At 44.7% G+C, this 22,626-nt stretch overlaps 1 protein-coding gene across 4 annotated transcripts; it reads right to left on the minus strand.

Annotated features, from left to right (window-relative positions):
• Positions 1-616: 616 nt before the first annotated feature.
• IFT27 (intraflagellar transport 27) lies at positions 617-21,328 on the minus strand. Of its 4 annotated transcripts, none has more exons than XR_007888568.1 (8): positions 21,234-21,328; positions 17,298-17,377; positions 15,787-15,846; positions 15,058-15,117; positions 13,978-14,095; positions 12,934-13,043; positions 12,503-12,724; positions 617-778 (listed from the first exon to the last, which is right to left on the minus strand). XR_007888568.1 is itself a non-coding variant. In XM_051610186.1 (7 exons), exons 1-7 carry the CDS (start codon positions 21,265-21,267, stop codon positions 12,626-12,628), a joined length of 561 nt encoding a protein of 186 aa, XP_051466146.1. In that variant the 5' UTR covers positions 21,268-21,328; the 3' UTR covers positions 11,724-12,625. The 4 variants fall into 4 exon arrangements, 1 of the variants encoding a protein (XP_051466146.1); XR_007888567.1 differs by lacking the exon at positions 617-778 and adding an exon at positions 11,724-11,958; XR_007888566.1 differs by lacking the exon at positions 617-778 and adding an exon at positions 11,724-12,020.
• Positions 21,329-22,626: the final 1,298 nt, after the last annotated feature.

Below are 22,626 nucleotides of genomic sequence, written 5' to 3' on the forward strand. Positions count from 1 at the left end.
GGGAAGATTCCTTTTTCTCATGCAACCTTTTCTTCCACTGAGTGATAACATTTGAAATGTTTGCTATTTGGAGATGGTTGGGAAAAAAAGGGTTAGCTCAGGAGCCCTGTGGGTTGATTCCTGCAAAGAGGGAAAGGCTTCCTTCTTTACTTGAAATAGATAGTGGGGAAAGACTAGGATTCCCAGGATGAATTTTCCACCATGATGAATTACTAGGATGTGAACTGTTTTGCCTCTCTTTCCCTTTCCGTGCTGTGCTGAGGTTTGTATGAACAGCAGCCTCCTAATCAATAGGAACAGAAAATAAAAAAATAATCAATGCCTGCAACCCATTAGCTCTAACAGAGGGCAGGCTGCTAACAAGTCACTATAGCTGGAATTCCAGTATTTGTGAAGTATCTGCAGTGAGGATATATGCATAAATATAGATACAAAATTACTGGATAAGTCTGGCAGAGAAAATCAGATGTGAGAACATTCCTCCATCCCACCAACTTCCTGTGCATTTGCATAACTATCATAAACTATCCAACCAGATGCTGTCCTTCATACTTTTCCACTACAGAACACACATTTTTTTACACTTGATCTATAATCCCAGGCTCTCTTCATGCTGAACCATCTTGTAAATAAATAAATATATAAAAGTCTGAGACCCACTTACTCACAAGCATATGTTCCTTCTCTGCTGTGTAACCAGATTCTTCACGGAAACCCTCTTTCTTCTTCCCATTCATATCCAAAACCAGGCTCAGATATTTCCCACATACTTCCCACCCTAGAAGCATATTCCAGGAAACAACAAGTTGGTGAAGAGGTTGTGGCACAGGTTTTGTAATCAGAATCTGCTCTAAGGTCAAAGCAGAGGGAAAGGCTCTCCAGAATGGATCAGAGAAGCAATGGGTCTCACTGACCATTATGCATGAAATATGGACACAAGTAACTGCCTTGCTCCCAGTACAGCCTTTGGCCATCCATCCATTGACTGTAACTAGAACAGACTCTCACTCCTGATCTGCTTCTCATGGTAAGGGATAGTATCTCCAGCTCAACTTCAGAATTCACAAGTTTAAAAAGTCACAATTTCTTGACAAACAAGTTAATGAAACTCCAATGAGGAAATATGCAGTGGCTGTGGTTTCACTCTTAAGGAAGAAAAAAGCCTGTTTTCAAGTAAAGAAAGCAGTTCCCAAAACACTGCAAGAAAGAGAGAGGCTGTGTTTTGTAGTTTGTTTTTCAGAATCTTCCTAGAAGCATCAGCACAATGGTAAATCTGTGGGAAAGGTGAGGCCTACAGTGAGGATGGTTCACATTGACACTGATCGATATTCTGGGATACCAAAGAGGATCCTATGCAGCCTCATCTATTTAGTACCACCATTTAAAGCCACTATCCAGTCCAAACATGAGCTTCTGCCATCTGGTCCTCAGAAGCCACAGAGGTATCACTGGGGCTTCCTGCCTGGGGCAGACTTGCTCTCCTAGGTCTGGAGGTACAGATACAGGTAACCCTTCTGCAAGGCAGCTACATGCACTTTAGTTTTCTTTAGGACATTTCTAGATTTTCTCCTGTCAGATAGTTTAGGGTATCAGGAGGGGAACAGTGAACTTTTAATTTCTCTGATGCTCAGTAATAAACCAGGGTTAAAAGAGACCCTTGATGGAACATCCTAAGCAAAACAAGAGAAATGCTTAGTCCCTTATCTCTGGGATAGGTTATTTAGTTCCTCTGACTTTTTACCAAGTCCCACTGATGTCAATAACAGGTTACTAGTTTCATTGTGAGAAGTGTGTCTTTCTGTAGTCCCACACAGTCAGGGAGGTGTCCCGTGAGATGTATGTGTACTTTAGACACTTTTTCAGAGAAAGCCAGCTGGTGTATTAAGTCCACAGAGCCATCGTATGAATTCCTTAGATTTGGTTTTACATGATCATAGTAAAGGTTTCCGATCCCAAATATTAATTCTTATGGAGGAAGCGGGATAAAAACATCAGATTAAGTCAGTCAGACGCTTCACTACAGAAAAGTATGCCATGGATAGAAATGGTAGAGATGGTAGAAGTTCTCTGCCTCGGGAATGGAGGCCTATCTTAAAAAGAAAGCAAAACACATACATCTGTTTGGGCTTCTAACTCCAATGTTTAGACATCAAAGAACTGTCCTGATTTTCAGTAGTGCTGAACACTCAGCATCTCACATGGATTTTTCAGAGATGTAGAGGCTCCAAATACCTTGGAAAATCTGGTTGTCTGTTTTGATGTCTAAACGTCATCTCACCAGATTAACATCAGTCTTGCATAACAACAAAATTTGTAATAGAAATTAAATCAGAGGTCCCAAGGCCAAATGCTGGGCTCATCGTGAATTTGCCTCTTTCAGTCATTCACTGCAGCTACTGACCACTTGTGAAAGTTTCTGGGAAAAGTCTGAAAGCAGAGTTTACTTGTATGGTGGCAAATCACGGGAAGTGAGGAGTCTGCTGCAGGGCAAAGCTATTCCTGGCCCTGCATTTGGCTGATCCAGCTCCACCAAACCAAGCTCAGGGCCTTGATGATGCTATGTGTGTCTCCTTGGCAGCACCAACCCCAGCAGAAGCTGACCAAGAACATGAGCCCATCCTTCAAAGCTGTGGGGGCATGGTTCTCCTTTGTGCTTCTCTAATTTGTTTGCTCTGTTGTCTGCTTTGACACAGTGAGCAGGTCTGGCAGGAGGCACAGAGAAACTTATCTGCCTCATCCATGCTCCTTCTTCCATATCAGCCACACAGGAACATGCACAGGAGAAGACAGCTCAGAGGCAGTAAAACGGAATCTCAGGTTGCTTATTCCCTGGGTTAAGGGGGTGGCTGGGAGATGAGCACTCCCCTGTGAAAAGCTTGTCCTCCTTCCATGCTCACCACTACTGCATTCCTTGGCAGGACACTTTTCCAGGTTGGCTTTGTCTGTTAGATAAAACTATTCAGTTGCCATCTTTCCAGTAGCCAGTCTGAAGTAACAAACCACTCCTGTGTTTCTCAGGCTATGGGGAATCTTCTCTGCAACTGACCTATATTAGTTACAAGCTTCATTCGTTCTGGCCTGCACTCCTCTCTCTTCTCCCACATGGAGCACATGCACTGCTCCTCCCCCTCAAACAAACACCTTTACACATCCAAGGACGTTGTAAAAATAAAATGATCACAACCTGCCCCTCTGGGAACCTCAGTTTTACAGTTTGTCCCACTCTGATGCCAACAGAATTCACAACCCAGTTCAAGAGAGACAGACAGTGAGTGAGAGAAAGCAGGCAGACAGGCACAGACAGAAGGAGATGGAGGAATCAGTGAGAGATAAAAAGGAGTAGAAATAAAAACCAGGGCAACTGGAAGGAATAAGCTGCAACAACAAGGGAAGACATGTAAACTAGGAGTCCAGAACACAACTGAGAGAGGAGATGGAGTTACAGGGAAGAGTAAAAATTAAAAATCACAGAAAATTGAAGGAAGAGATGAAGAAGATGAAAGCCATTCTCCACAAAAGGACAGAGAGAAAAAACAGTCAAAGGGAAGGGGGGAGGTCAAGTCAGAAAGCAAAGCAAGGTGGTGTCTATGATATGAGATAGAAGAATTAAGAAGGTCCCTTTGAATGTGGACACTACATTTTCACATTTCTTTTTCCATTTACAGTACACTGTGAGGAAAAGGGCAAGAGGAGGGGGAAGAAAATGACACATAAATGCCTGAGCTGCCATCTTAAATAGGTCCTCACAATCAAGTAGGTACACTGGAAAAAGGCAGTCCACAGGTTGCAAGTGCTCAGGTAGACATTGCAGCTGAGCAGGCAGGGAGCAGTCTGCACTAGCACAGTGGCATTTACACTCTCAGGTCCACTGAGTCTCTGCACTGGCAGTGAGCCCTGCATACACAACAATGCTTCTGTTTCATGCTGAGGAATTGCGCTCCGATCCCTGCCTTGCATCCTCTCACAGGTCCCAGTAAGAACACCTCAGCCCCAAACATGTGAGTGTCCCTCTTCTTCTCATACAAATCCCCTTTCTCTTCCCCAGCACCATTCCAGTTCTTGTTTGCACTCTGAGGGCTGCTGCCTTGCTTTCCCATGTCTCTCTTTCCCCCACATTCATTTCTAGCCCTGCTCTTTTGCTTCTTGTTTCTTACAACTCTCCTCTATCTCTCTCCTCTTTCCTTACAGCTCTTCTTCCTCACTGCCCTTTATGCAGCTCCTCCTTACACAGACGTATGTACTGCTCCCCCCTCACCCCCACTTTATCTCCATCTTTGTAGTTACCACTTACCTATTACTGTAGTACCTAGCAGACACACATCTCTCCCACAGACAATCCATCTCTCTCCCCACCACACACACACCTGCCAAGTCTGTCTGGTTTTCTTTCCTTCACATCCCTTCTCTCACTGTCCTCCAGCCCATCCATTTCTTTGTCTCCCCCTGCCCAGTTCTTCTGTCTTTCCCTCTCTACAGTCCATTCCTCTTCCCTTCTCCCCCACTCTGCCCATCTGTCTGTCTGTCCCTCCCCACAGCTCTCTCCAGCTGATACACATGTACCCCAGTCCCTCTCTCTCCCCTTCTCCCCCCCCACTTCCATACATTTAAGCTCTTTGTGTCTCCTACACGCCCAGGCCCACGCTTGCTCTCTCCCATTCTGAGAGGAGGCAGCGGCAAAGAATTTGCTGCTGACCGCTGCATCGCTAGGAGGCAAACACATGGCTGGCCTTGTGCAGGCCAGTTTCTGCCTGAGTGCCTCAAGTCACATATCCCCAGCATCATCTCCAGCACTGGGAAAACAGATGGTATAATAAATGAGTGCAGTCTGATAAAAGGAGGAAAGGGTGCCTGCCTCGGATGCCCCTCACCCGCGTCGAAACACACATCCAACACGGGCACAGCTCTCTTGCTCCTACGCCGGTCATTTTGTGCCAGCACTAGCCAGCTGAACAAGGCACAAGCTCTACCCTTGTACCAGATGGAGGGGAGAAGCAAAGGAGGGGATGGTGGTGGAGAGAAAGACCAGTACATGGGGGGGGAATCTAAGCAGTCTTGAGGCAATGGGGAGGGCTGTTATAATGGGAGGTGTAGCAGAATTGTGGGGATGTATAGTTAGAAGAACTTGTGAAGAGACAGACAGGAGGAAAAAGGCAAGAGGCACAGGCAACGTAGAGGAATCAGGTATCAAAATGGTTGGCGACTGATATGGCATCCAGTGATCACTTCTGGTTTGGTCAAAAGGGAAAGCCACCCTACCGGCAGTCTTAGCTGGAAGGGCCATTAAGAGCAATGACTTAGTCCACCTAAGGGAAATATGCCCAAGTCTGAATAGGTGCTGAAACAACAAGGACAGACTCCACATTACTTTTGCTCACACCAGAACTGCCCTTACCCAGCTTCATGACAGTGACCAAGAATGCTCCTTTACCTCCCCAGATGTCTGCATCCAGAGACTTGCAGCATCCTTTCCCCTGCATTTACCTCAGTTCAGAAGAAGCCCACACTTGTTTACCCATTTCCAAATCCACCAGCGTTCCTTCCTCATCTAACATTTTCACATTCATTTCAGCCTGATCTCTCTCTGCTGACAACAGCACTGAAAAGATCTATCTTGACCCTGTGATATGTCTTTCCTAGACACTGTTCTGCCGCCCTTACAAGCTCATTTTATGCCTAATGCTTCAACTGCAACCTGAATTTCAAAACTCCCAGTTTCACAGTCCCCAAACTGAAGCCACCCAACATCTCAAAGTTCTAGGAATAGCACTCAATGCCCATGGACAGCTGATAGACCAAGAGAAAGGAACGCATCACAGGAATCAAAATAAATTAGCAAGAGCAGAGAAGGGAAACCAATGCAGAAAAGGGATTCCTCCCTTGCAGAGCTGAAGGCATCTTTTTATTGTAGAAAATTTAATTAATTAACAGATTGGTTTCTATCTGTTTTACATTGAGCTCACTCACATTGTATTTTTCTATTTTGAGGTTAAATACTGATATTCTGGGGAGGTCCTCTGCTGATAACAAAGTTTTTGTTGTAAGATGTCAATGCTCAAGTTGTAGTGGGCACTTCTGTTTGGTCAAGTGAGGTGCAGGTTCTCTTCCCATTCTCTGAATGGATGAACATATTCAGGATCACAGAATTGCAGAATTGTCAGAGTTGGGAGGGACCTCTATAGAGATCATCCAAGTGAATCCCCTGCTAAAGCAGGATCCCCTAGAGCACATTACTCAGGACTGCATCCAGGTAGGTTTTGAACGTCTCCAGAGAAGGGGACTCCACAAAATCCCTGGGCAGCCTGTTCCAGTGCTTTGTCACTGTCATAGCAAAGAAGTTTTTTCTCATATTTAATGCTGCAGCACAATAAGGTAGCAGCTTATGTGTTGTGTACCCCTGCTCCCCCGCCCAAAAAAAAAAAAAAAGAAAAAAAAAAGAAAAAAAAAAGGTTGAATCAAATAAATCACCCCACTTGCTGGCAAAAGAAAATCAAGAGAGTGCTGGAAAAAAATTATGTTTTAAATGATACAAAGACAGGTAGGTAACAATTGTAGGCTTCTATTTCCCTTCGCCTGGAAATCCCCCTGGAAGAACTGCACTCAATCTGAATTCCCAACATCTCTTCACACTCTTCCACACTTTTAGTTTGATAGTGTCCTTAGCTTACATACTCTATTTTTTCTGGTCTCATCTGCATATACTGTCTCCAGCCACTGCTCCTCACAGCATCACAATTTACTGTTCTTATCTTCCCACTCTACTTCTAAGCTTATCATTCTGGATTCTCACTATTGCCCCATCAAATCCCAGCATCAACCCTGTCATGCAGACTTTAACTCATCCTGCCTTGTTCTAAGGCAGACCCTGCATCCTGAGCCTAAACTGATGGCTACCATTGACCTTACTAATCATGGCTCTGAATTCTCCAAACTGACCTTGGCCCTGAGGTCTTGGCTCTGAAAATCTCTGTTCAGTTACTTATTCTTACCACCTGCCTTCCCACCTGCAGTGCTATCCAAAGCTCTACCCTGTATCCTCATTCTCCCTCAATGGCTCATGCAAAAATTTCTTTTCCTCCCACTGTATTTCCATACATCATTCTATGAGCCAGGAAAAGCCTTCGGTCTTCCCATCCCTAACTCCCGGCCTCCCACTCTGTCTCAGCAAATACTTTGGGCTCTTCAGGAGGGGATATAAACCCCACTCTTTGCTATGTCGTTTCTATTCTCCTACTGCTCCTGCATTTCCCCTATTTGGGACATAGCAGTTTATCAGTTCTGCCTTTATACCTTTCTGCTCACAGTCGCTAACTTGAACTCCTTATATCATGTATTTTTCCAGTACTTGTGCAGAAAGATTATAGGCTCCACATTTCTCCAACTGAAGCATATCTGACTGGAGGGAAACTCATCAAACTGACCCCATCCCTGACCCCAGCTTGACATGTAGGGTCTGTCACATTTCCCTTTTAAACATTGCTGGATTTGGATGTGATCTCAGAGGCCAGGAAGGAGAGCAATTCCAGGCTTCTCTTGGTAAGCAGCTCTAGGGGAGGAAATATGTGAAGCTGTGACAGAAGAATGAGAGAAAGACCCCCAAGGAGAAAAAGCCCCCCCGCCATGAAACCTTCAAGTCAGAATGAGAACCGGCAGTGTCTGTGAAAGTTACACTGTGGTGAGCTCTGAACAGCCAAGATGACACTGCCAGGACTCAGCTGGGGGTCTCCTGCCAGGAAAATACACTCTAGATTGAGCAACATCCCATACTCACAGGTGACTTCAACATGGAGTCACAACACCTAGATCCCTGAAAAGACTAGAGACTGAGTAGCTCTCCTCTCTCTCCCTCCCCCAAGCATTGTTGTTCCGGGTCAACAGAGCCAAGAGTAACTGGCACAGAAGACATTGTTCTCAAGGCAAGATGACAGCAGGAGCAGGAAATAGGACACAAGAAGCAGAAAGATGATGTGCCCTTAGGCAAAGAGAGATGTTGCAGAGGCCAACATGGCCCTTGAAGATCTCCTGCTCAGACTCCATCTCTGCTGCAAAAGGTCCTAGGAATCCCTTAGCCCCAGCTTCTATGGAAAACCATCTCCAAGATGGAAAAACGACTTGCTAAGAACAAGCAGAAGTGGTATTTTCCATCAAGAAGTGGATATGAGATAGGAAAAGAAGGACTGAGAATGACGGGGAGAAAGGGATCCTGTCATGGATAGTGTCAAGAATAGGAATATCTTCCTGTTACTGGCAGATTTTCTGCCATCACACTGCTGGCTTTATACAGTCAGATAAGACAACAACTGTGAGTAGTTGTCACCTGCACATCATAGACACAGTAATTATTAAAAGCAGAGCACAGCCTTCAGTGGGCTGTGGACCCCCATGGATCTGTGTAAGCATCAGTAGAAAGCAGTTGCTGCCTACAGAACAGAAAGGCAGTGTTTTCTCTGCTGTCAGCACCTGCGCCAGGCTCCTGGTTTCTCTTGAGATACAGCTCTTAATTGGGATAGATTGTACGTTTTCTGCTGTAGCCCAGCCCAGCTCCCAGTTTAATTGCTAGTTTATGACTTAGCCTGTTTTGTGCTTTCTACGCTACTTCTTTCCCCATTTAATCTAATAGAAGTATAGAAAGTATTGCTGGGAGGACCTCAGGAGGCCACGCAGTTTATCCTTCTGCCCCAAGGCAGTATTTCATCTTCAACAACATCATGTGTCTTTTGCTATCAGGTCAGATCGGTCCAAGATGTATAGCTGGTAAAGAAATGAAGCTTACCCAGGGGAGTCAATTGGCATAAGAGACTAAATCCAGCCCTTCAAGTCACTGAAGTTATATCAGAAATAACCCCAGTCCAAATGGTGCCATTTATCAGATCAGTTTTCTGAAAGATGTCCTTTCTTAAGTTTTAAGTCTCTAAAATGAATAAATATCTAGAAAAGACTGTTCTGACAGCCCCATTTCAGTATATTTAATGCTTTATTATGAACAGCAGTGACCACTCCATTGTTAAGACTGAACAGATCTTATCACAGTATGATCAGCTTTGAAACTCCTATTAACTCCCACAATAAAACCTGATCTTTCTGGGATTTTACATCCTGCATTTCACTCCACAGTAGAATACGTCTGGCACGACAAAACAAAACCATTAAAGCATCTTTAATATGCCAACTTTACACACATGAATTTCCAGTAAAATTTCAGAATGTCAGTCAGCTTCTCGAGGCTCTTTCTTTCAAGATAATTTGACTAAAAATTCCACTTTTGTTTTCTTTCATCTATTAATCTCTCTAAGAAGAAATGTCTTGCAGTCCCGGGAATAGATAATGTAGAAATTAGAAGGATAAAAAAAATCAGCTGGTGATGCATTGAGCTAAGTAAAGCAGGGCACAAGTATAACAGAGATTCTGTGCAGCAGACTCCAAGGAGGAGAGAATGTTTTTTTGCCTCATCAAATAAGCAAGCAGGAAAAAGAAGGACTATGTATCTTTCTGAAATGGCTAAAGGCCTGTTTGTTTCCTCCTCCTTCCTCTGAAATTTCCGTTCTGGATGAGGTGGGTCTCTTCTTGGGTTGTAAACACCCATGCTGAGCACCTATAGCACTGCACAGCTGGACAAAGTAGGGGAGCTGTAAGAAGACAAGAAACTTCCTGGCCAGCAGAGAGGCTTTCTGCCTTCCGCCGACTGTTCTCCACTCTGCCTGTAATTCAGAGTGATGCCAAGGCTATATGCAGCAAACATGCATCCTCATGCAACAGCGAGTGAACACGGTATGAGTAACCTAATAATGGCTTCAGATCCTTACTCAGCCTGCTTGTCCAGCTCACCTACCCACTACCCTCAAGTCCTTCACACAGACACAAAACTACTTTCCATGGCCTTCCCATATCTGGATCCCATGTTGTCTACCCACTCTTCAGTACTAGCCTCTACAATCAAGGTCACAAATCAGCTAGAAAAATAGAAACAAGCATCACCTGCATCATGCTGGTATTATATAGCACACTACCCAGGAAGGACAATACATTATGCTTTTAAAATGCATTTGGAAGGACTGAGATGTTTTTTGTCAAACACACAAGTCTGAAGGACATTAAACCATGTCTATGTTAGTGTTTGAAATAGTCCTGTAAGAAGCAAGTTGGGCAACATGCTTTAGACACAACCTTTTTTAGTTCTACTTATGGCCCGTGGGAAGATGGAAAGGGGCAGTGGGTGAATTCCTACTGCTAGCTAATTAGATCATACATTTCCTCTCCCAGGCAATATATCTTTCCCTGCATGAGATGCATTTTTCTTCACTAACCTCTCAAAAGCAGCTTCCCTATAAATCACAAATCACCACTGCGAGCATTCCCTTAATGAGATCCTCCAGCTTTTGCATTCATTTAATAAAACAGCATTCACCAATCTTCATCTTACTGGTGCATTTAGTCTGCTCATTTGAAGTTATGGGAGGTCCTTCTGGTGCAGAGATTGAACTCCCTGGTTAAAGATCACACAGGATTTACTTTATCACCTATTCCCAAGGTGATCATCCCCCCTATATACCACGTCACAGGTGGCATACACACCTGGCATGCTATTTTCAATATAAAAAAATATCTGTCTTGTGTTGTAATCACATCATCAATAGAACCAGAGGAAAATGAGCTACCAAATCAAAACAAACGTTCTTTAGTTCTTTAACTGGATCAGCACAGCACCCAAAATAACTTTTATTCTTAACAGTCAGAGCTACTAGCACCTGCAGGCAAGACTCTACTCAGCCCATGTAAATCAACAGACACCCCCCCAGAATTAACAAGACAACCCATGTAAGAGGAAAATGCCAGTAATGCAAATCCAATTTAAAAAAAGAGTGAGCCTTCTCATTACCCTAAGCCCATAGAGGAGTCCATCCTTCTTTGGAAGAAGCTTTTCCAGCTGGTTCTGCAATTTTTGAGGTGGCTTCTAGCAAAAGAACCTATGTGTTTTCTTTTCTTGTTGTTGAGCTCCTACTTACTCTCTTTAGCTGGTATTCATGCTCCCTAGCTAATTCCCAGCATCAACACACTGTTGCCAGTGAAATGAGACCAGCTGCTTCTCCAGATTCTTGAAGTGCTTCATAAACTCAGTTACAACATCTGCAGCCATATTTCTTATGTTCAATCCAATGTACTTTTCCTAGCATTGGGCATAAAAATGGTTATAAAATGCACATATAAAAGTATTGAAACACAGATTCCTGAAAAGCCTGCCTGAAAAACCATTCAGTGCTTACTCTACAAAATTAAGCTTCCTTGCCCAAGGGAAGCTAACATAATCTGGGATAACAGGAAGGTTATAGTTTTGAATCCCTCAGTGTTAGGCTTAGTTATAAGACAGTACCCTACACAGATGCTTTCACATACTGCATTAGCAAATTGACCCTTATACATGCAACACTAGTACTCCACACACAAAAAAAAGCAGTTCTGTCTAGGATTTTACCCTTTCTGATACACAACTTCCATCCAGACATGGCTGAGTCAGAATAACTTAGCCAGGTTGTCTTTCATTGGTCCTGTTTCCACTAGCGACATCAGAATCGTGGCCTTTGATTCAAAATTCAAGGACAAGCAGGGAAAGTTTAACAACAAAGAGGACTCTGATTCTAGAGAGTGACTGAGAACTGAACCTAATGGTACTGTCAAGTTCAGCTGACAAAAAGAAAAATGACACAAAACCACATAAGATGACAGAGACATGAAGAAGAAAAGATAATTTATTTTAAATTTTGTACTCATCTTCAGAATAAAAGAGGTATTCTTGCTATCTGACCCCGTTTCACAGATAAGGCAATTTGTAGGAAGTCCTGCTCGCTGCAAGAGATAGCTTCTTGAGAAATCTTGTGACCTGGGACCGGCAGAGGGCACTGCGTCACCAAGTGACAGCAGTACAGATGCAAGACAGTTCCTACCAGGCAGTGAAAGTGAGCCACGCTGAAGAAACGAACCAGATTGTAAAAGTCAGAAACACGTCGTTAGTCATCAGCGTGTCAGTCCTACAACAGATAAAGGTATCACTCTTAAAACAGGCCTCAAACTCTGGGCACTCCTAGAAACACACCTAAATACAGCTCAGTCCCCACACATTTCACTCTCCATGTGATGATTTTAGGGCATAGGCCCCCTACTGAAAATGCTTTTCAAGTGGCAGGGCCGAGTCAGGCCTGTCCTGCAGCGTATGTATCAAGACTGGGTTGCTTAAGTTAAAAAACATCCTGTCAGACTCCTCTCTGCTTCTCCAAACCTCTAAATCCTTGCTTGTAGCAGCAGGAAGTCTGTTCAGACAAGAAACAAGACAATATCAAAGCAGAGAGCTGGCAATTTCCATTCTGCCCTCCCCTTTTACTCCCCGCCTCCTGCAACCTAGCAGAATTTCAGTGAGCAGAGAACCAAGTTAGAGGACATGAAAGGAATGCTGAGGTAGCAACTTCAGAAGAGTGTCTTTCTACTTGCTTATTTCTAGTTTATTTTGAATTACCAGAAGATGACCATGAAGAAGCAAATAGCTCATCTTTTTTTTCTTCTCTCTGTATTCCATCCTGCAGGATTCTGGGCACTAGAAGCAGCTTAGAGGATAAGTAAGTCATCCCGGCCGTGGCCATCAAGCTAGTGAGCGAAAAGTTTCCACTTTCTCTTTGTACAGTTGGTGGAATGACTTTGCCAGGATGTGGAAAGGGGCCTCAAAATTTTTAATCTCCTTCTGTAAAGAAATAAGAAAGTCGTGAATAATAGATGGAATAAGCATTTGGCTACTTCTGCTCTAACTGGTTCACAAAAGACATTCAATCTGAGGGTGAGTTAGATGGCAAATAAGTGGAGGAGAGCACCCAATTATCTTTCTTTACCTGAAAGTGAAGATAACTTCTCAAACACCCATTTCCACAGATGATGAAAGGAGCAGATACTCACCACTGACACCTCACAGTATTCCAGGCCCTGTTTCTCAGCCCACTCCTGTGCTTGCTTCTGCTCCACAACTCGACGACCAACCAGGTCTGTTTTATTCCCCACTAAGACACCTACAGGGAAAAAAAATAATGGAACAAAGCAAAAGCAACCCAGAAATGCTGACTTCACATAATCACAGAATGTCAGGGGTTGGAAGGGACCTCCAAAGATCATCGAGTCAAACCCCTCTGCCAGAGCAGGACCAAAACTAGGGCAGATCACTCAGAAAGGCCATCCAGACAGGTCTTGAAAGTCTCCAGAGAAGGTGACTCCACAACCTCTCTGGGGAGCCTGTTCCAGTGCTTTGTAACCCTCACAGTAAAGAAGTTCTTCCTCATGTTGAGGTGGAACTTCCTGTGCTCGAATTTTAATCCATTGCCCCTTGTCCTATCACTGGGCACAAGTGAAAAGAGGTTGTTCCTGCCTTCTTGATGCCCAGCCCTCATGTATTTATAGACATTAATTAGATCCTCCCTCAGTCTTCTCCTCTCTAGACTGAAAAGCAGCAGCTCTCTCTTTCCTTGTAAGGCAGGTGTTCCAGTCCCTTAATCAGCCATGTAGCCCTTTGTTGGACTCTGAATTGGATCCCTGTCCCTCTTGAACTGGGGAGCCCAGAAGTGGATGCAATATTCCAAATGAGGTCTCACCAGGGCTGAGTAGAGGGGGAGGAGAACCTCCCTCAATCTGCTGGACACACTCCTCGTGCACCCTAGGATACCATTTGTCTTCTTGGCCATAAGGGGACATTGTTGTCCCATGGACTTGTTAGCAATAAATGCTGGAACACTTGTAGAAGTGGAAGGTATAGAAAGCAATCTACAACAACCACAAAGTTCCACAAAGGAAACATATTCATGCCTTATCTGCTTTGTGATAAAAGCAAATGAGTTGGAGGAAGCCATGCTTGTGTCTGCTTAAAATAAATGCTCAATGTCACTTCTCAGCAGCAACAACTGCCATCATACAAGAGGGGAGCACGTAACAAGAATCTTGCCCATTTCTTACCTGGGATGTGCACTCCAGCTGCTTGAGCCCTCAGTTTCTCCAACCACTTGGCACAGTTGTTGAAAGATTGCTCATTAGTGACATCATACACAAGGCACAGGACGTTGGGTTGCTCCCACTGCAGAGCAAGAAAGGAACATTGTGAGCTCTAATGAAACTGATGTGGTCAACATCCAGCCTGTACACACAGCAAACACAGATGCTAAGACAAAAATAAAAAGCCTAACACACAGGAACCCTATGCCCTGGCTGAGGCCTCACATTTCAGCTGAGCTGACTAAATGGATAGATGGCACTGGGAAAGGTGGTTTTGCTCTCTTTCCCCATTCCTGTCTGCATGGTCCTGCTCCTTTACAGATATCAGCTCTGGCACTCATCTGATCCCTAGGGAAGCTGATTCTTCGTGCTGAATCAGCACAAAATTAATCCTAGAGAAAAAAGTAGAAAGGTTTTCTGCCAGTTTGAGAAGATGAGCCAGCTTCTGGAGGGGTCACTTGCAAACCAGACCTAGTGCAAGGGCAAAAGTGGAACTGCCCCTTGTAGAGCACTGAACCATTAGGTTGACTTAGCCATCTTAGGAGACCTCACATCAGTTAATTGATCCTACCCCTCAAAATGTGATAATAGAACAGAGAAATGTACAGGCAAGGAAATGAGTGAGTGAAGGAATAAATCAAGGGCAGTATTATGCTCAAGGACAAGAATAAGTCCTTCCTGTTGGATCAAACACATCACCGTAATACAAAAAAACCTCAACCCACTGCTGGAGTAGCAGCAAAATAGACATTTTTCTAAGAAATAAAAATAACTCTAACCAACAGCACACAGGGATCCTCAGATAAACATCCCTATTTCTTTTGTAAGAAAACTGAGTGACTATCAGCCTTCCTTCCTCTGGAAAGTATTTCTTCTGGTACTTTTACAAGTTTTAGAGAGGTAGAACAGGATGCATTGGCAACTGAGGTAATTGCTCCCATTTACACTAAAGACAAAGTTTGCTACATCTGCCAGACTGGGGAGTTCAGATCTTCAAAGCAAAGGCACTTCTTTGGAAGAAGAGGACTGTTACATAAGACTTACCAGTTTCTCCAGCATTTCAGAAAATAGATCTTTTCCTGCAGAGTCAAAAATGAAGAATTCCTGAAAGTGGAAACAGAAAGAAGGCTCTTGCCAGGAAAACTGCAGTGTAGAGAAAGATTTTGAAAGTAAACACTGGAACTTATAACTCCTGCATTTTGTACAGTACAGCAATGTGGTGTCCCTAAGGGATAAGCTCCCTGCACTGAGAATACTGCAGTTCAGACAGGTTGAGAAAAGAAATAGCTATTTTTCATGTATAACCATTACAAGGGCCCAAGGCTCCAAGTATGGTTTCCATCCCTACTGGAAACAGAATATGTGGAGTGGGACAGTAACCTGCACTATTTATACACAATTATACACATGGTTCATATTCCACTAGTGGGAGCAGTGGGAGTTAGGGGAAAATAACACATAAGTTCCAGCTTCTGTAGTTTTAAGAAACATGAACTAAACCCAAGCGCCCAAAAGGACAAAGCAGAATCCTAACAAAGCTGGCTACAGCTTTGACTTAAGATGTCACGTTGGATACAAGGAAGTAAAATTTATATTTTTGAGATGAAGCTAACCCTGCAGTATCAGCAGTTGTACATGATCAGCTTCATTTCCTTAACGCAACTTAATGGCCTTATGAACATGCAGAGTGATGTTCCTCCAGCATAAGAGCGAAGTGAGGTTTGAGCTCCGGATGCCTCTTTCTGACCCAATTTATGTCACAGAAAAACTCACCACACTATCACTTGTCTCTGGAACGGATACAGACTTCACCAACAGTTCTATGCCCGTTGTCTGTCAAGAAGAATCAGGAAAACAAGGATCAGAAGAGTTTTTACGAGCCTGTCCAACTGCATACTAACTATACATTGGACTGAGGCAATTCTTGTGAATCATTGCAATCCCATCAAACACAGACTGCTGGGAACTCCTCACAGCTCCAGTCACATACTCCCACCTACATGTCAAAGCCACGCAGATTTCCTCTGATGGGGGAAAAAGACAGAGAAGAGGAAGCATCCAGACATTTGATTGTATACAGCTAAGGGTATTAGCTGAAATCTGCAGGGCTACGTTCACTACCACACTGCTGCTCTAAAGCCTTAGAACGCTTTGCACCAACCATGTGATCAGCTAACATATGGGACTGAGGTTATTTGTGCTTCTTCCACCTTTTATCTCATTCTGCTTTGTAGCTTGTTTGTGCTATTTCTATGCTTAACTTTTGCTTTCCATCTTCATTTCAATGAATAAACATATTTTAGGGTTGGTTTTTTTTTCCTCCACACTCATAATTCTCTTTTTTACTTTAGTTATATTTACTTTTATTTTCATCCTGCTTCTGATTAGTCATCACCATTGATTCTCACACTGAAAGACTGCAAACTGTGTCCTCTTCATCTGGGAACAGTTTCTGTAGATTATAATTATCTTGGGGCTATGCAGCACATCTACATGTTTGCATAGTGATAAGCGTACTGTCCACACACACATTTAATAGTTTAAATTAAAAGTTTTCTCCTTCAGAGATGCTTTTTCATAGAGCAATCCCTAACGGGGGAAGCTCTCTAACACCTCAAAAGCTCGTGAAAACATTGGTTCAGCAGGAAAATGGATGACTTATGAGGAGCGGCTGAGGTCACTTGGAGAAGAGGAAGCTGAGGGGTGACTTCATTGCAGTCCATGGCTTCCTCACGACAGGAAAAGATGGGGCAGGTACTGATCTCTTTACTCCTGTGACCAATGACAGGACTTGGAGAAATGGCAGGAACATGAATTGGGAAGTTTAGGTTAGATATCAGGAAAAGGTTTTTCACCCAGAGGGTGGTCAAGCACTGGAACAAGCTGCCCAGGGAAGTGGTGACAGCACCAAGCCTGCTTGAGTTCAAGAAGCATTTGGATTATGCTCTTAGGAACATGGTGTGATTCTTGGGGTGCCCTACACAGGGACAGTAGTTTGACTCGATCCTGATGAGTCCCTTCCAACTCAGCATATTCTATAATTCTATGAAAACTATAATATTAACTAAATTACTCTGCATTAAGTTTCAAAATGAGCCCCCTTATAGTGTACTTACAGAATATTATATTATTTCTTCTCATAATCTAAGGTGTAAGAGAAAGGGCAAGACACCATCTTGAATGTCTCAATTCAAAATCATATTTATTTTGTTCTACACCTTCTTGGTTTTCTCATGCAACTTAGAAACATGTTGGAGTGCAGTTTAAGCCTGTTGTATCCTTACCAGTGTGTAGTTCTTCTGAAAATGAGCCCCATCATTGCGGAACATCTGGGCTAAGGCACTCTTCCCCACAGCTGGATCTCCTGCAAAACCAAAAGCATAAAAGATTTTTGTTTTATTTTAGAGAATCTTGTTTTCCCTCACTTCTGTTATTATCACATGCCATAAGAGCCTGGATGCTCTAACTCTGCATACAGGCAAGACAACTGTCACAAGGAGCACACAACAGTCTTTCCGTGTGGGAAAATTAATATTGCTAGTGTATATACTGGTGCTGACATCAGATTTCTACTCTATGAATGACAGTTAAGGGCCCCAAGATCAGGGTGCAACTTTTTTTTTTTTTTAAATTCATGTCTACCCTATAGCTTTTACCTAAAAATTACAATTTCCCAGATACGTTATCATGCAGAGAAAAAACACAATATGATTAGGGAGACTGTACTGCACAGGAGACTACTTCCTCTCCTTAGATTATCCTTTTCCTCAGATTCAAATCCTTGTTGTATATTGAGTTCAGGGAAGCAGCAGGTCATCTATATACTCCAAAGCTGCTTAAGCTGGTAACACTCGTCCATGAACTCTTCTTGCTGCCCCTGCTAAGAGAGCAACTCTTGCTGACTCAATGCTGCTGGTGGCTCATTAGTTGCATCCCCAGCGTAACACAATGTCACTTGGCTGGAAAAAAAGAGCCTGCTGATTCATCCCTATATGGAAGGAAAATCAAGGGGCTTTAGTTTTTGCTCTTCTAGAGCCAAGGCTTTCTGGTATGGCTTGCACAACAGTTCAGGCAAACCTGGCAGCTGCCTCATTTGGCCTGCTATTACAAAACTCCTTAAGATCCAAAGCAATGGCAGAGAACTGCTAGATTCACATATGGCCATATCACTCCATGAAAAATACCATAATCATTGCAAAACAAAGCCTTAACTTCATGTTCCAAAAGGGCTTATCCTCTCTTCACATACTGTCTCACCAGCCTGGATAGTTCAAAGGACAGAAACCAGGAATTAAATACCTCAGTGGTTCTAGCTTCACACTTAAAGAAACACTCATGACAGTGAAGCCTGGAATAGAAGAGTTTTTTGTTATGTTGTCAATAAATAAATGCAGTAAGGGGCATATTTTGATTCTATTACAGCTTCCTAGATGGTGTTTTGAAGGAAATTGTGAAACTTATCTGTTCAGATAATATTACAGAGGAGTAAGGGTGTTTTGGGTAGTGACAATTGCTCCTAGATGCATTTACCAACAAACGTTCTTGTTTAAACGTTTTTAGCATGCTTGCTTACTTTGAGACGAGTTGGGCTCATAATATTTAGACAAGAAAATCTGGTAAGTCAGCTTGTTTGTTCCCTGATCAGTTCAAGCTTGTGCTGAAGACGACACTCTGTTCTGAGTGGAAGTTATTCTGTATTTCAATAGACAATTAGATCTGTCTTTGTAAAGTGAGCTAGAGAAGCATACATTGCTCCAAATTGCGCAGGCATCATCCGGTGCAAATTCTTAACTAATGCATTGCCTGTTTTCAGTCTGACAGCCCCAGTTGTTCCTTCCCTCTTTTTATTCTTTGCCATCCTCTTAGCCTGTTACATCTACACTTTCTCAAAATAAATTTCCTGGTCTTTTTCATTTAGTTTGGTCTCATCTGCCAGTACTGCATTTCACAGTATTTATTCCACCCATATTTCAGTTATTCTGCCAGAATCTGTGGTGTGTCTCTAAAATGCCTGCGACTGCCAACTGCCTTTCTCTAATGAAAACCTTTTAGTAGTGTCTCCATAGTAAGCTCAAACAACAATACCTTTTACACTGTGTCTGTAAATTACCCTTGAGATAACACGGGAATGGCTTTCTATTGTCAGGTTAATAGTCTCTATCTTGCTAATAAAAAGCCCCTTTTTTCCTCTGTTGTTCTCTTTGACCTTGGTGCAGCTCTCAGTACTGTGACCCAATCTAGTCTTCATAATGATTTTGTTAGGTACACAAGAGTTCCCTGTTCCATGTGGAACAAGGAATCATAGAACCATGGGATGGTTTGAGTTCAAAAGAACCTTAAAGATCATCTAGTTGCAACCCCTCTGCATGGGCAGGGACACCTTCCACTGGACCAGGTTGCTCCAAGCCCCATCCAACCTGGCCTTGAACACTTCCAGGGATGGGGCTTCCACAACTTCCCTGGGCAACCTGTTCCAGTGTCTCAACAACCACATGCTAAAGAATTTTGTCCTAATGTCTAACTTAAATCTCCCCCCCTCCAGTTTAACCCATTACCCCTTGTCCTCTCACTACAAGGCCTTGTAAAAAGTCCCCAGCTCTTCTGTGGGCCCTCTTCAGATACTGGAAGGTGGCTACGTGGTCTCCCTGGAGCCTTCTCTTCTCCAGGTTTGCCCAGGGAAGTTGTGGATGTCTCCTCTCTGGAAGTGTTCAAGGCCAGGTTTGGTGGGACTTTGAGCAACCTGGTCTATTGGGAGGTGTCTCTGCCCATGGCAGGAGGATTGAAACTAGATGATCTTTAAGGTCCCTTCCATTCTATGAAACTGTGTATTTGCTTCTACCTGTGTAATTGTGCCTACTAATTTCCTATGTCTCTTTCACTATATTGGTCTCTTCTGCAAGACAGAAGTTATTTCTCCCGGCTTGTTTCATTCATTTATTATTTTTAATAATACATGGATATCATTGTAGCATTTAGGAGCATTACATATGGGACAGGACCTTCTCCTTGTTTGTGTTGTGAACAGAATGGAAAAAGCAGCTCTAGACCCAGAAAGGATTAAGTATATAACAGAGTCACCCAAAGAAAACGTATGTAAATTTAAAATGGTCATGGATTTGGCCTTTGGTAACATTAAACAATAAAACTGATAAGACTTAAGCAAAGCCCATATAATTGGACCTGGACACTTCCAAACTGCAAATGATACGTAAATTTCAAATCTAGAAGGCAGGCAAGATACTCATGCTATCCACAGTAACTATCAACAGAGGCATAAGAGAGATTAATTATTCTGTATTTGTGAAAGATCACACCTGGCTTTATGCAAGTTGATGGGGTTTTCTGCAGTTAAAAAAGGGTAAACACTTCACTCTGGATGAAAGAAAACCTAGGAGTTAAAACCTGGGAGTTGTATGCACACTGAGGTTTTATGTGCTTCTGGCTGGGGATGCACAGGGCCCCAGTGTAAAAGGAGGGGAAAAAAAAAGAAACGGTTTTCTTCCTGCTCTGATAACAGTCAACTGTACTTACTTTCAGCACCTTCATAATGCATCCTGACTAAATAAACCAGTGTCTTCACCTCACATATTTTCAGGCTAACCTCCAGTTTGCTTGGGGAAAAAAAGATGCATCTGAGAAGTGCACACGCTTCATCCTACTCCTTGCTAAGGCTCCACCTTTCCATCACACTCTCAGAATCATCCCAACTTCTGACACGAATTTCTCCTCCAGCAAAAAGGCAGCCTTCCACAAGAGGCAGGACAAGCTACCCCCCTCCCTTCACACTTCCTGCATCCTCAGTCCACCTTTCCACCCTGTAGAAATACTTCTTTAAAACGATCCCTCTTCCTTTCCCCTTTCCTCTCCTTCCTCTCCCCCCCCCCCCTCTCTCTCATCCTTCCCTTGCACTTCGGCTGGTCCCACTACACTTCGCACCCTCCCTGAACACAACTCTTCACTCCCCGCCAGCCGTAGGCGGGAGGGGGCACAGGGCAGGGGAACAACACCCGCGATCCCCACCGTTCCCGTCCCGAGGCAGCTACAGGCCCCACCGCTCTCCTCTCGCCTCTTCCCACACCCCCCCGGCGAGGCGCTGAGACAAGCCAGGCCGCTCCCCCATCACTGAGGGGGGCCCGGGCGTTCCCGCGCCGCCCCGTCGCCGGCCTGGCCCCAGCCCACGGAGCCCGCTCAGCCGGCGGGGCGGACGGGACCGGACTCACCCGCCAGGAGGCACTTGGCAGCGAGCTTCACCATGGGCCCGGGCGGGCGCTGCTGGGCCGGGCGGGCGGGCGGCACCGCGACCCTTTGCAGCAGCCCTAGCAACGGCGCGGCCCTAGCAACCGAGCGCCCCGCCCCGCCCCTCCGCGAGGTGCCCGGCCGGTTGGCTGTGAGCCCTGCTCGTCAACACCGCATCGAGCTCTTATTGGCTCTCTGCTCTTTCCCCGCCCACCAAACGTCCCGCCATTCAAACCCGCCCAGCGGGCGACGGCGCCGTGGTCCGGGTTGCACGGCGTAGTTTCTGCCCAGCAACTAATTACGCTGCCAGCAGACGGCTTGTTATTGGGTAGAACACAGGGGGACCCTACCACCGAGTTGAAATGAACCCACTGGGAACAGGGCAGAAAATAATAAAGTCACGGCCGGAGAACTATGTAATAGGGGCGCGGAAAGAAAAGACAAATAAGAGCGGGGGCGGGGGGGGAGAGAAGCCTCGATTTCCCGGCTGTATATCATCCCAGGGAATGGGATCTGCCGCCCCCGCCCGGCCGGCTGCCTTTCTGCGCATGCGCACCACAGACCCGCCCCTCGCCCCCCCCGCCGCGTCCTGGGGAGCGGGCGCGCGCTGCTCGGCGCATGCGCGGAGGCGTCGCGGCCGTTGGCGGCGGGGCCGGGCCCGCCATGGCGGCTGGGGAGGGAGGGGGGTGGTCCCGGCCCTGCCGGGGCGGGGAAACGGGGCTGAGTTCTGGCAGCAGCTGCAGGGCTGCCGTCCTTCCCCTGGCTTTTTTGTCCTCAGGGCTCAGAGCTGGTGGTCAGATCGGAGCGCGCATTGGGACTGGCCCGGCCTGCCGCCCCACTGTGCGCCTTGCGGCGGCTGCTTGTGAATCGGCCACAGACGTCCTGGGTGTCAGGTCGTTGGTCTGGGGTTGGTCGGTGTGTTTAAAAAAAAATAGACTGTTTGTGAGGCCTCTAAGGGCCCCGTGTGAAAGTTGAGCAACACTTCTTCTCAACATAGGTCAACATTTGGTCTGTTACCCTTTCCTGCACTTCTCTTGCTTTTGTTTATGGCAGTGTTCTCCCAGAGAGCGTTCTCTTCTTGCTCACTCATTTCTTTGTTGCTTTGTTATTATTACTGCACGATTTTGTTCCTTTTTCCCCCTCTTCGTTATTTTTAGAATCATTGCCACTGCAGTTGGATGGTCGGTTCCTTTAATAATTTTTAAAATGCTTTTACGAAGATCTCCCTTGACTATGCTTAAATGACTTCGGTGTCCTATTCGTAATCTTGAAACTGATCCCTTAAGCAGTCCAAGTCAAACTCACTGGGTTTGGGATAGAGCTGGAAAGGCTGACTGTGAAGTTTCCTGGCTTTTTCCCTCCATCCAGTCTCTCTGA

Source organism: Apus apus, chromosome 1 (genome assembly GCF_020740795.1).
Source record: "Apus apus isolate bApuApu2 chromosome 1, bApuApu2.pri.cur, whole genome shotgun sequence".
In the NCBI taxonomy this organism is placed as follows: Eukaryota; Metazoa; Chordata; class Aves; order Apodiformes; family Apodidae; genus Apus; species Apus apus.

Excerpts from the sequence above, each read along its gene's own strand:
- IFT27 (XM_051610186.1), bottom strand. The coding sequence starts at position 21,267 with ATGGTGAAGCTCGCTGCCAAGTGCCTCCTGGCGG. Across the intron at positions 17,378-21,233 it reads TGCCAAGTGCCTCCTGGCGG|GAGATCCAGCTGTGGGGAAG; the intron begins GTGAGTCCGGTC and ends TTGGTTTTGCAG. Across the intron at positions 15,118-15,786 it reads CAGAGACAAGTGATAGTGTG|GAATTCTTCATTTTTGACTC; the intron begins GTGAGTTTTTCT and ends TTCCACTTTCAG.